At 61.4% G+C, this 13,609-nt stretch overlaps 1 protein-coding gene across 4 annotated transcripts in view; it reads right to left on the reverse strand.

Annotated features, from left to right (window-relative positions):
- Positions 1–13,609, reverse strand: part of NEK7 (NIMA related kinase 7) — a 42,375-nt gene that overhangs the window by 2,154 nt on the left and 26,612 nt on the right. For 3 of the 4 annotated variants that reach the window (XM_054713069.1, XM_054713070.1, XM_054713068.1), the window contains 3 exons: positions 9,144–9,252; positions 8,250–8,357; positions 1,900–2,013 (listed from right to left, as the gene is read on the reverse strand). In XM_054713069.1, the coding sequence (XP_054569044.1) occupies positions 1,900–2,013; positions 8,250–8,357; positions 9,144–9,252 (331 nt within the window). Of the gene's footprint in view, positions 1–1,899; positions 2,014–6,184; positions 6,280–8,249; positions 8,358–9,143; positions 9,253–13,609 lie in introns of all 4 variants that reach the window. The other variant, XM_054713071.1, reaches the window with a different exon arrangement.

Genomic DNA, 13,609 nt, shown 5'->3' on the forward strand with positions numbered 1-13,609 from the left:
CCCGGTGTGCCCCACACCGGAAACTGCCCCGACTTGGACGGAAACGACCCGAAGCCCCTGAGCGTGGCCGCGGGACCGGCGTGGCTTCTCCCACAGGAATGCGGAGTGACGGTCACACAGGCCGCGTGGGGAGCCCACGGGAGAGGACACCCGCTGGCCACCTGCTCGCCCAGCCCCCGCCCCGGGGACGTGTCCACACGCCGCCCCGGGCCGCGTCCTCGTCAGCCGCGCCTCTCGTGCCGCGTTTCTCTGGAAGGAGCTGGCCTCCGTGTGACCTGGACAGCACAGCCTCCTGCTCACCGGGCCCGAGACCCACGGGGCCGCGGGAGGAAGGTGCTGCCCGTGGGAACCGCGGCGCGGGAACCACCGTGGACCGAGGACGAGGCCGTCCCTTCCGACCGGGACCTCCTACGCCGACTCCGCGGACTGTGGTGTCTGCCCGGGGGCCGGGCGAGGCCGACCTCACACTCCGCGGCCAGAAGGGCCCGCAGGCGGGCGGCTCCCCCACCGGCTCCATCATTAACTCCTGCTGGAGGTCACCATGGCAACCGCCCGCTGCGCCCGCACCTCCTCAGCAGCAGCGTGTGAAATGCAAATGCGGGCGTGGAAATCAGTGCGGGAGCCGCGGGGGAGGCAGGCGCGTGAAATATTCATGCGGCGGAGGGAGGCGGCGTGAGTGACACAACAAAGGGCCGGCCTGACACGCGGCGCCGGGATGCGCTGTGCAGAGCCGTTCCTTCTATCCCGGCCCCCACAGCCATTCGGAGCGGCTCCCGGGCCGCACGACGTCCGACAGAGATGACTCTTCCGAACCGGCCTCGGCCCGCACGCGTGTTCACGCGAACGACCCGAACGCAGATGCTGAGGACACGGAGCCGGCGGCCGATGGGCTCCATCAACCCCCGAAAGAGGCCGGGGGCTCGCAGACGGCACAAGCCCTTTGGGGTTCGCTGTGCGAGCGCGGGGTGGGGGGGGGGGCTCCAGTTCCCGCATCGACAGCAACGGGACGGGCCTGCGTGCGAAGGGAGCGCGGGCGGCCCTCCCACCAGCGAGCATCGCCGCGCTTTATGCTGCCCTTTCGCTCCGTCCCCCTCCGGGCACCCAGGACCCGCTCCTGAGGGGCCCTCACCGCGTCCTCGGGGAACAGGCCCCACGCCAGGCTGATGGAGGCCGCTGCTCCGCGTGTCTCCTGCGCGGGGGACCTCACGCGGGCGCTGACGTCAGGAGGGAATGGCTACAATGGCCGTGTCGGAGGCCGACACGGGAGAGCTGAGGAGCCGGACGGCTCATTCCAACGGGCTCCCGGGCTCAGGCTCGAGGTCCGGGAGGTAGAGCCCTCCACAGCCCCCCAGCCCCGTCCACGTCTCCCAGGGCCCCAGCGGGAGCGAGACCCGCCGTGGGAGCCCGCGAGCGGCGGGAGGCGGGACAGGACGGGGGTAGAGGGGGCGGGGGAGCCGACAGCATGAGGCGGGGGGACGGGGGGGCCGAGAGACACCCATTTCTGTTCTGGGAAGACACGGACAGGAGCGGGTTCCGCCAAGAGGGACGTGCTGGCTGCCTGTAGCTCGGAGGGTGAGGAGGGCGGAGCTGCCCCATGAAGAGGGCCCTGGGGACACGGGGACACGCGGACACGGAACACGGGACCAGCAGCCTGGGCCTGAGCCGGGGCTGAGCCCTGACTGCCCCTGGCGGGTCCCATCGCAGCCCCGGTGGCCGCGTCTACACCCCTCCATCCACGGAGTCTCCAGGGAACGGAGCGGGGAGAAGGGCCGCCCCGCGCCTGCACTGCAGCCCGTGCTTGGGGGAGGGAGCACCCTCAGTCGGCGCGAACGCTGGTGGACGGACGGACGGACGGGCGGACGGGCGGACGGACGGACGCCGCGGGGGCTGAGCACTCACCTCCTCCGAGTAGTGGTCGGAAGGCAGTGGCGGGTAGTCGCACTGCTCGATCTTCTTGCACAGCGAGTACAGGTTCATCTTGTCGCCGTAGAAGGGGCTCTGCAGGGCGGCCATCTGCAAAAGGCCCGAGACACCGGGTCGTCAGAGGGCGCCTCCCGGGACCCCGCTTCCCGGGGTCGGACACAGGGACAGACCCTCACACAGTGCGCGGGCCGCTGGCTTTCACCGATACCCCTCCTGCCATTATCTGGGAACCTCCAAAAACCTTACTTCAGTGTTTGGTTGTTAGTTTTCCACATTAAAAACCCCCTGAAAGGGAGAAATGGTTATCATATATTTATGTACATGTGCAACACACATTGAGAAAAAGGACATAAAGTAATTGAGATTCGTTGTAACTAGTTGCCATCAAAGCAACTAGTATTACCTCATGACTAACCAGACCCGACAGTCTACACAGAGTGGGCAGATTATGATGATCTCTGAATGTATAATAACCTGGCCACTGTGTGTGTGTGTGTGTGTGTGTGTATACACACACACACACACACACACACACACACACGTATATTAGAGGCCCGGTGCATGAATTCGTGCATGGGTGGGGTCCGGCCAGCCTGGCCAGGGGGAGGGGACATGGGCGGTTGGCCGGCCTGCCTGCTGGTCGAACTCCTGGTCGAGGGGACAATCTGCATATTAGCCTTTTATTCTATAGGATAGACACGGAGTGGCCAGATGATTATGCGTCCAGAGATCATCGTCATCTGGCCGCTCAGTGTACATCGAACACGTAACGGCCAGAACAGAACAAACGGCGCCGTGGCTAAAGCTGAACGGTCACAGCAGCGGCTCGGGGAGAAGGATGGGCGCATGGCTCTCGCATCCCCATCCTGTGGGGAAAGGCTCCCACCCGAGTCCAGCACCCGATCTGCGGTGACCTGGAACTTTCTGTCCCTGTGAAAGCGTCTCAGAAAACCACTGAATACGCCCCAAAGCTCCACGCCTCACAGCCACTGCGTCAAGGCGCCCACGTGAGGTTTTAATGCAGGAAAAGGAAAAACGACCCAAGGCAGGAGCAGCTCTTAAAGAGGCGTGACTGAATTCACACCGATCCCAGGCAGGCTCCAGGTTGGCATGTCAAGTGCCCGCGAGGACGCGGCACGCAGGTTACAAACTCAAACTCGGTTTCGAATGCTCGCGCCCCGTTCCACGCCGTGGCGGCTGGAGGCGCAGCAGCGAGGATGCGGGCGAGCGGGGCTGCCCGAGCCAGTCACCCCTTTCTGCATGTGCTAATGCGCCGGAGCGTGGGGGACAATGTGTACACCCCCGACAGGCGGGTGCGTGTGAAACACGCTGCTCCGTGCTGCGCTACTCAGGAGCGTCGGGGGGACGGCCACGCGGAACGCTCTCGTCTGTCTGCGGGGCCCGGCTTTAACCCCTTCGGTGCCTCGGCCCGGAGGCCCGGCTGCATCTTATGTGAGATCCCACGGTCCGGCACAGAACACCTCGGAACAGCGCCCCAGGGAGAGGGGAGAGGAAAATCCCAATGTCCCCGTCCCCAATCACAGAGAACAAACACTCCATGGGGAGGAAATTTCTAAAAGAGGAGCTCCAATCATAATCACGTGTTTTTGTGTTCAAATTGCAAGGACAGCCCCAGCTGGTGTTGCTCAGTGGCTAGAGCGTCGGCCTGCAGACAGAAGGGACCCAGGTTCGATTCCCGGTCAGGGCACAGGCCCGGGTTGCGGGCTCGATCCCCAGTGGGGGGCGTGCAGGAGGCAGCCGATCCATGATTCTCTCTCATCACTGATGTCTCTCTGTCTTTCTCTCTCTTCCTCCCCCTTCCTCTCTGAGATCGATAAAAAGGTATTTACAATAAAAGCCAGGACACTGCCTGGTAAAATAGGACACTGCAGACTGGGCTGAGTGTGCAGACGGCTCCGTCCACGGGCAGAGCCCCCACGCCCGCGCCAGGGGCTCCTCGCAGGACGAAGCGCGGGCCCTCAGGGGTTAACAGGGACGGCGTGTTCTCACGCATCTCCTGCTCTGACAGATGAAAAATGTCAACTGTCCTGTTTTTATTTTCCAGCTCGTGCACTATTCATCTGGTTCATTAGTGCCGCTCGGCGCGGCCCTGACAGCTGCGCGCCCTCTCCTCCCGGCAGCTGAATTTTTCAGGCTAATTTGATCCTCCGCGCGGAGCCGGCCGCGGGGGTGATTGACGTGCTCCCTGACCTCCGGGGTCCGGCTCCCCTGATTAGTATTCCGGGGCCGTCGCGGGGACGCGGGCCGCTGTCTGTCTCGGGCCGGTGGCAGCTCTCTCCTTTTTGAACTGCAAGCCACCAACCTACAACCCGGCGGAGGCAGCCGCTGAGCGGAACAATGAAGGAGCGTGTAAAACCTCCTTTTCCGTGTAAAGGTCCCTGTAGCCACGGCGGCATCTTGGTTTTAATTAGTCGTCTACTTTGTTGCATATCAATTAAAACGGCGCTGCGAGGTGTGTGGGTTTATTTATTTTATTTCTTTTTTTTTGAGGTCTCGGGAATATTTGAAAGTCTAATTTTCTGAGTTTCAGATACACTTTGAGCAAAGGCTCCGGGGCACCCTGAGCGGGACACAGCGTGAGACCCGGGCCGTCGCACGGCCGGTTTTAACGGCGCACTTCCCGGGGTCTCCAGGAACGCGCTGCGGGAACCTAACTGGGAGCTGATGCGACAATAATGTGCAGGAACTCTCTAGAAGAATTCCAGCTCCCCCGAATGACCTGCTCGCAAACGCACCGACATGGAAGCTAATGACCACGGGACACACGCCTCATTTCAAAATTGCCACGGCCGGAAGCCAGTGGGCGGAGGAGTGGCCACCAAAGTCACCATTCGGTGGGGACCCTTCGGGACACAGAGGGGACACGCCCCCCGGGCAGACCCGGATGCGGAGGATGGCCCGGTCCTGACCGGAGGGTCTGTGGCCCTAAAGAATCCTGCCAACGTCCCCCCAGACGCCTCCGACTCCGAGCGACTTTCCCTTTTCACTGGGGCCCCTCGGGGACTCGCTCTGAGGCTCCTTTTCGGGCTGAAAGGACGGTGCTGCTGTGACACCGTCCGAGGCTGCGGGGGGAGTCTGAGGTCGAAACGGGCAGTAAGAGCATCCGCATGGCAGTGACCGATCGGTCACTTCATAACAAGCCGGCTCTTTAACGCTGAGCCAGACTGAACAAAATGCCCGAGTGTAAGTAACGTCACCTGCAACACACAATACTGCTATGTCCCCAACTGTAACTGTTCGTGATGCACATTATCCGGGGACACAGCTGAGAACACTGAAAAGTCCCTCTTTTTAAGTCATCACTAGTCACTTAGCAGGGAGAAGGAAGTCAGTCCTCTTGGAACAAACAGCCTCTCTGACACGGGGATGTGACCCGCACGCAGGAAAACAGCAGCTGAAGGTCAGGCCTCCCGTTACGGGGCCGACAATGAGCCGATGCCTCGCCGTGTGCGCATCTCATCCAGGCAGTAGGAGGCCGAGGGACAGGACAGGGAGAGGAAGTGCCGCGGCCTCCACGCGCCCACTCCCCTTCCTCGGGAGACGCTGACACAGGAGGGGGCCTCCAGGGCTCACCCCTCGTTTTACTTTATTGCAGGAGCCGCTTGGCTGTGGGCTCGGGGAGAGGCAGGTGGGCTCAGCCCCCGCCCCGCCCGCCTGGGTTCCGCCCGCCCGGCCGAGGGTGCGGGAGATCACCCGCAGGACTCCGTGTCCCGTGGGGAACGGTCAGCGGGCGCCGGGCAGAGAGCACCGCGCCGAGCGGACAACACAAATTGTTCCTCGTGGAAATGGAACCCACAGAATGGCCTGTCTGCCTGCTGTCCTTAAAGCCCAGTGATCCACACGGAAGGGAGAATAATGGGGTAAAGGTCTTTCCTGTTGCTTCTGTATCTTAAACCCATCCCGTTATCCCCTCCTGCGATGCACAGATCAGCCAGCTCTGTCACAGATGTCAAATGTGTATTTTTATAAATAAGATGTGCTGAAAACATCGTATCAACATAAAAAAAACATTAAAAAAATGAAATTCTCACCAAAAGGAAAGTAATCCAAAAACATGTTCAAGAAGTGAATGTGCAGGAACGGCCAGTCACCCAATTCCGTTAGAAAAGCAGTGGCCACGCCCGGGGACTCATGATGAACGTTCATTCTTACTCAGCCCCGGACACCACCGGTGCCTCCTGCGGGGACGGGGGACGCAGGACAGCGAGGGAGACACGGGCGCAGGACGGAGAGGACCTACCTCGTACAGGAGGCAGCCCAGAGACCAGATGTCCGACTTGAAGTTGTACCCGTTCTCGTGTATTCTCTCGGGAGACATGTAATACGGGGTGCCCACTGCAAAACCAAACGAGACAGCGTGGGCGCAGGTGAGGGTGCGGCCGGTCAGAAACTACACTCACGTTTCTGCATCAAACTCGCCACCACGCGCTGTGGCTTCTGAAATACAATTCGTAAGAGAAAACGCAAACCTTTCCAACCCTCTCTCCTCCCGGCCATGAACAGCAGAGCCATCGGACTCATCAGCTCATAGAGAAACACCCTGAGAACACGATGGGTCCCCCTCACCGCCTGCCTGGCGCCCACTTTGGAAAGACGGGGTGAGGGCCACGCCTGTGCAAGGCCCCGGCCCCGGGAGCTGCCGGCGTCACGCCACGGGGACCTTGGGGGACCGGGAGGTCCCGGTGCCGATGGCTTTGTCTGCTCCGACGTGCTGATGCCTTTCTCTTTCTATGGCCGGTTCAGATCACGTTACCACAACCAACATCCACATGACACGGAAGCCTTCATTAAACCTATTTTTTACAAAACATGCACACTTTCTCTTAACATTTAAGTTAACATTTAAACGCACTCAACTTAACAGAGGCCATCACAGAGGACAGGCCCGCAGCCCGTGTCACCCCCGCGGTGCAAAGCTGACAGCTTTCCCCAAGATCAGGGCAAGACCAGGATGCCCCCCCAAGATCAGGGAAAGACCAGGATGCCCCCCCCAAGATCAGGGAAAGACCAGGATGCCCCCCCCAAGATCAGAGAAAGACCAGGATGCCCCCCCCAAGATCAGAGAAAGACCAGGATGCCCCCCCCAAGATCAGGGAAAGACCAGGATGCCCCCCCCCCCAAGATCAGGGAAAGACCAGGATGCCCCCCTCCAAGATCAGAGAAAGACCAGGATGCCCCCCCCAAGATCAGAGAAAGACCAGGATGCCCCCCCAAGATCAGATAAAGACCAGGATGCCCCCCCCAAGATCAGGGAAAGACCAGGATGCCCCCCCAAGATCAGGGAAAGACCAGGATGCCCCCCCCCAAGATCAGGGAAAGACCAGGATGTCCCCCCCCCAAGATCAGGGAAAGACCAGGATGTCCCCCCAAGATCAGGGAAAGACCAGGATGCCCCCCCCAAGATCAGGGAAAGACCAGGATGCCCCCCCCAAGATCAGGGAAAGACCAGGATGTCCCCCCCCCCAAGATCAGGAAAAGACCAGGATGCCCCCCCCAAGATCAGGGAAAGACCAGGATGCCCCCCCCAAGATCAGGGAAAGACCAGGATGCCCCCCCAAGATCAGATAAAGACCAGGATGCCCCCCCCAAGATCAGGGAAAGACCAGGATGCCCCCCCCAAGATCAGGGAAAGACCAGGATGCCCCCCCAAGATCAGATAAAGACCAGGATGCCCCCCCCCAAGATCAGGGAAAGACCAGGATGCCCCCCCCAAGATCAGGGAAAGACCAGGATGCCCCCCCCAAGATCAGGGAAAGACCAGGATGCCCCCGTGGCCACGTGCACTCTGAGCGTTACAAGTCCCAGCCACAGCGATCAGACAAGAAAAACGAGGTGAACCGTCCCAGCAGGCGCGACGCCCGGGAAGACGAGGGCGGTCTGCTGAGGCCACATTCCTGGCACCACCTCGACCGTCATGCTACACGGCGGCCTCCCGTCCGCACAGCACACACACATCGGTGTTCAGACAACACGTCCACACGCATTACGCTGTCAGGTCCCTCGCCGGGTTATCACACTCTTCGTTCCGTGAAGGTTAAGGAACAACACGTATTCTATCAGCGGAGAGGAACGTACAATCGAAGGAGGATTCCAAGGCGACAGCTACGAGTCTGCTCACTGGCTCCCCCTACCACGAGCCGCGCGAGCGCAGGGAGTGGGGTCCACCAGGGACCCCGGAGCGTCACCTGTCTGATGGGGAGGAGGAGCTGCGTGCGGGCGGCGCCTGGCGAGTCCCCCCCCCGCCCGCCCCCTCCCCCCCTCCCCCCCGGAGGAGGGCTGCACCGGCCGGCACCCCCGGCTCTCACCTAAAGAGTGCGCCGCGGTGGTCTTGGAGCTGAAGAAGCGGCCGAGGCCCAGGTCCCCGAGCTTGACCACGCCCGTGGCCGTGATGAACACGTTGGCCGGTTTGATGTCTGCGGACAGAGGCGGGCGGGGAGAGGTGAGGCCAGCGGAGCTGCTGTCAGGATCAAAAATCCCACTTCCTGGTTCAATTTAAAGTGCGCCCTCCACAGCCGGTCCGTCTGAGTCCTGGACCGGCTGCCTCACTGTGAGCGGTTTTTATCACCCTTACGTTTCTGTCCTCAGTCCTCTGCGACAAACGTAATTCAGGCAGCATGATCCAGGACACGAATAATTTTCATTTAAAACACAGTTCCCCCTTTCCAAATAAACGCTTGTGAAATACAAAGCATACACAAGTGTGTCCCTTCACGTCAATTTTAAATAAAGTATCTGACTACTCATTGACATGTTTACGTAGAACATAAATCACAGCTCTCCATACACGTAACTTACGTAGGGTCCTTAGAAACCTTCACGCAGATGCGGATCACTGACCCTTTCACGCCCATCAAGGGGTCGGTTCTTTCGTGATGGAGCCTCCACGTTATGTCACTCCCGGCCAAGACGCCAGGGAGCTGGGGCTGCACCTGTGAGCCCCGGGCGGCCATCCGTCTCCGCGCATCGGGGAGACCCCTCTTTATGAGCCCCCTGCACCTGCCTTGTTCCCTTCACCAACCCAGCCGGTGAGATGCCCAGAAGAGCCGCAGAAAAGAGCCGGTCCCCCTCGGGCCTCCCTTACGGGCGCCTCGTCCTCGGGAACGGTGACTGGCAGGCAAGTTCCTGCGGGGGCAGCCCCTGGGCCGTGCCGGGCGCACTGGCTCCTAAATGGCGGGGCGTCCGGGGGCCGGGGCGCCTACCTCGGTGCATGACGCGGCGGGAATGCATGTGCTCCAGGGCGCTGCACAGCTGCACGAAGTACTTCCACACGGTCCGCTCCGGGATCAGCCTCTTCTGCTTCTTAAAGTGCTGCGGGAAGATGGGAGGAGGGCAAGAGCTGAAGGCCTCGGGCCGGATTCTCACCTGCTGACTGCCCTCGGGCCCACGAAAAGCCGGGGGCCACGGGGGGGGGGGGGGGGGGGTTCGATTCCAGTCAAGGGCACATGCCTGGGTTGCGGGCTCCATCCTCAGTAGGGGGCGTGCAAGAGGCAGCCGATCAATGATTCTGTCTCATCACTGATGTTTCTCTCTCTCTCTCCCTCTCCCTCTCCTTCCCATCTGTAACCAATAAAAATATTTTTTTAAAAAGAGAGAGATTCTTGTGCTGAGAGAGATGTCACTGCAGAACCCTTTTAAATAAATGCTGAGCCACCTTGGTGACTGAAATCCGACTTCATTTATTAAACATTAAAGGGGTTTCAGTTAAAAGCTTTCATAAATATTTCTACTGCACATTACAAGCCAGACTTGCAGTTCCCTTTGAATGAATGAAACCAAACTCAGTGAAAAGGGGGATGGAAGGCGGGGCCAACGCTGAGCACCAATCGGGACAGGGGGGGGGGGGGGACCACGCATGAAATGAGCCGCAAACCACAGGTCCAGTGCCTGTCCGTTCTCCCACGTGACACCTGCTGGGAGAATACACTAGAAAGACGGCCATCCGAAAACAAAACTGCCGTAACAGTATCTAGAGCTAGGAACGGTGGGTTAATCATTGTTACAACACACACTGTGGCAGTGAACTTACCAGCAATGTCCATGGCTATTACATCAGTAGCTAAAACCATTAACAATCAGATGACCAGGCAATTAAGAAGCAAATCAGGGCGTTGCTAAGAGGGTCCAAACCTCCCGTATCGTGTCTTTAACCGGGGACTGTTGTCAACATCCGTTTTCACTGAGCGGCCAGGCCTCAGCATCTCTTCTCCACACCATTTCCCCCAGACCCAGCCTGCCGGCGCCTCCGGATGCGGGATTAGCCGTCAGAAGACTGGACTCAACAGGAAGACGGGACCAGGCGTCCCTCATCCCCAAACGAATGCCCCGCGGCACGCGGGTGCCGGCCCACGACAGAGCGGCGGATGCTCCAACAGACAAACCGTCCTCATCCCCATCCAGCCGGCGGCTCGCTGAGAACGTCCCGTCACTGAAGATCAACCGCCTCCAGGAAAAGGCCGAACGCGTGAAAACCGCCTGCAGACGTGCACTGCGGAAGCCGCTCCCGAGCCAGGCGGGCTGGCTTCTCGTGTTTCTAGGTTCTTCTCGGGACTTTCTGTTTGAGCACAAATCTCAGAGGACGAAGGACCCGGCGTCCGTGCGATGTGACCCGGGAACGTGTGAGTATCCGGGTCAGGAACAGGCTTGTGAGGAAGGATCTGACAAGTCTGATTTGATCGTGAATACAGCAAGGGCCGTTCATTATGTCACTGTCTCCCCCGCTATTATGTATGCGCTCCTTCAAACGCATGCTTGTTTTTAAACTATCCCTGACGCGGAGGAAGACTTCTTTTGAGAAGACCAACACTGCCGATGAGGAAAGCTGTCTGTGCTGAGGGGGGCTCCGTGCTGCCTCTGATGAGAGTTCGAGCCGGAACAAGGCGGTAAGAGCTGGATCCTTCTCACGCTGGAGAGACTGGTATTGCCACTCCCAGCCGGACTTGCACAGGCCCAAGTATGTAAAGAAAAAGAAGAACCACCTTTGTCTGAAACGTAGTCTAACATCCGTGCCTTCTAAACGTTCATGCGCTGGTCAAAGGGCATTCCTGCTCAGCCCCTTTCCTCTGACAAGGACAGCGGGGCGAGGGCGGACCTGGCGCTGCTGCCGTGGGCAGTCCTGGGAGAGGCCGTGGGGCCGAGCCTGAGACGGCCTGGCGGTGCCTCGCTCCTCCTCTCCCGCATCAGGCTGAGCGGTGCCAGCACCTGCCGCCGGTGTGCCGAGCCCCTGGTGTGGGACTCGGACGGCAGGGCCCGGGCCTCCGGGGGGAGGGGGGACTCCTGCGTATCAAGTGCAGTGTGTTTCAGACAGCGCCACCACGTGTGACCCAGGACTCCGCACCATCCTGGGGTGACGCTAAGGCCGACAGCAGCCTCGTGAGCAGACCGCGTGGGCTCCCTGGCCGTGCTCACGGGTCTGCCCGGCTGTCCGCTTGACCGGGGCCGCCGGGCAGTGGAGGGTCCGGGTGAACCACAGGGCAGAGGCACGGAGACAGATGGCACTGCTGGGAGCGCTTACTGCTTTCAGGGTCCAAGGTCAAGAGCGTGAGAGACGTCCCGAAGTGGCTCTGTTTCCCGGCCTCTGCGCTTGGACAAGTGCAAATAAAGACGTGCCGCAGATCCGAGCACCCGCCGCACCGAGAAGGCCAGCGGGATTCATACGCTAACGTGCTTGCGGATCATCCTTCTCTCCGAAACGCTGTTGGCACTTTACCTAATTTTCCAAAGCCTGTGGTAACGGAAGTCTCCGCCCTCACCCCCAATTCCCACGCCCGGGGTCAAGTCCCCTCCCCTGGCGGAGCCGCCGCGGCCAGGAGAGCAGCGGCCTCCCGTGACGTCATCTCACGCGGTGCAGAGGGCACGCGGGGGGGGGGGGGGGGTGAGGTGGGGGGGGCGGCAGCTGCCATGGGGCGGGCCCTGGGGGGCGGACACGAGCTCCGGCTGGTACAGCTCTGAGCTGGGCCCCGTCGCCTCCGTGTGAGTCCCCACCCCCGCGTGCGTGTGCGGACACTGAGGAGTGAGTGACGGGGCATGTGGCCCCGGGACACGTCGGTCCAGCCCAGCGCACACCGCACCTGGATGCGCGCAGATCGGCCGCACACACCCACCCGCCGTTAGAGCTGTGCTGGCCGGTGACAAAGGACAGGCGATGAGAAACTGGCTTCCTTCCATCCTGAACCTTGTCGGGAAGCCGCCTCTGACCGCAGCCTCGGGTCCTCCGCGGCCCTAATTAGAGAAACACGGAGCGTCCCGGCTACACACGCTAATGCCACGTGTCAGCCGCCCCGCGTTAATTATTCATCGCGGGATCTTTGATGCGAGGCGCCGGCTTCACTCTGGAATCAGACCGGGAGCGATATTTCCTCTTCTCCCCAATTAGGCCGAGTCCGACACACGGCCATTCCGCGATGCACATGATTTACACGCTCCTCGCGGCGGGGAGCGTCCCTCACGCCCAGCACCGCGCGGCCTCCATAAAACACTGTCACCGCCGCCTCCATCGAGAGAAGCCACGGCAGACGCAGGTGCTCAGAGAGCACCCGGGAAGTTCCAGGCCGGGAAGCCACCTCCCCCTCTCGGAGCCGCGTCCTCTCCCGCCAGCGCCCGTGGGGCAGAGCGTGAACCAGCAGGACACTGCCATGTCCTACGGCCACGTGGCCAGCCCGGCCCCTGGGGAAGTGCCGACAGGTGTGAAATGGGCGCCTTGCACACACACCTGCCCCCAGCCGGGCCCGGCCCACGCGGCCTGGTGAGCAAGCGACCGGCCCTGCAGTCCGTGGGCGCCACGTCCGGCGGGAAGCTGGGCCTCAGGGAAACAGGCACCACGGAAAGGCGGCCACTGCGCTGAGGCTGGTGGCTGAGGCTGCGTGGCTGAGGCTGGTGGCTGAGGCTGGTGGCTGAGGCTGGTGGCTGAGGCTGCGCTAAGGCGGCATGGCTGAGGCTGGTGGCTGAGGCTGCACTAAGGCAGCATGGCTGAGGCTGGTGGCTGAGGCTGGGTGGCTGAGGCTGCGCTAAGGCAGCATGGCTGAGGCTGGTGGCTGAGGCTGGTGGCTGAGGCCGTGGCTGAAGCTGGTGGCTGAGGCCGTGGCTGAAGCTGGTGGCTGAGGCTGGTGGCTGAGGCTGCGCTAAGGCAGCATGGCTGAGGCTGGTGGCTGAGGCTGGTGGCTGAGGCCGTGGCTGAAGCTGGTGGCTGAGGTTACGTGGCGGAGGCTCGTGGCTGAGGCTGGTGGCTGAGCCGTGGAAGGAGCTGGTTCCAGGAGCAGGAGCTAAGACAGTGTCTGGGGGAAAGGTCCTCCCTGGGGAAGGACGTGAGTGGGACGGAACGAAACAGACAAACGCTCCAGCGCGTGTGGCCGAGACGTCGCACGGACGCCGGAGCAGGACGGCAGGCCCGTCCAGGGCCCGGGGCCCACGCGCCGGAGCCCGAAGAAAACTGAGCCAAGAAACTCAACGCCGGTCACCCCCTCCTCACCCGCCGGCAGGTCTACCGCGGGGCGGTCTGACCTCAGGCCTTTGGCAGGCGCTTCCCATCACGGGCTCCCCTCGCGCCGCCCCGGGTCCGACCCCCGGCCCCGGCTGTGCACAGATGCCACCTCAGCCCCGCCTCCCTGCCGTCCCACACGGACGCTGCCATGCACGGCTCTGCGTCTGAGCGTCCGCACTGCTGCTGCTG

This window comes from Eptesicus fuscus, chromosome 24 (genome assembly GCF_027574615.1).
Source record: "Eptesicus fuscus isolate TK198812 chromosome 24, DD_ASM_mEF_20220401, whole genome shotgun sequence".
NCBI lineage: Eukaryota > Metazoa > Chordata > Mammalia > Chiroptera > Vespertilionidae > Eptesicus > Eptesicus fuscus.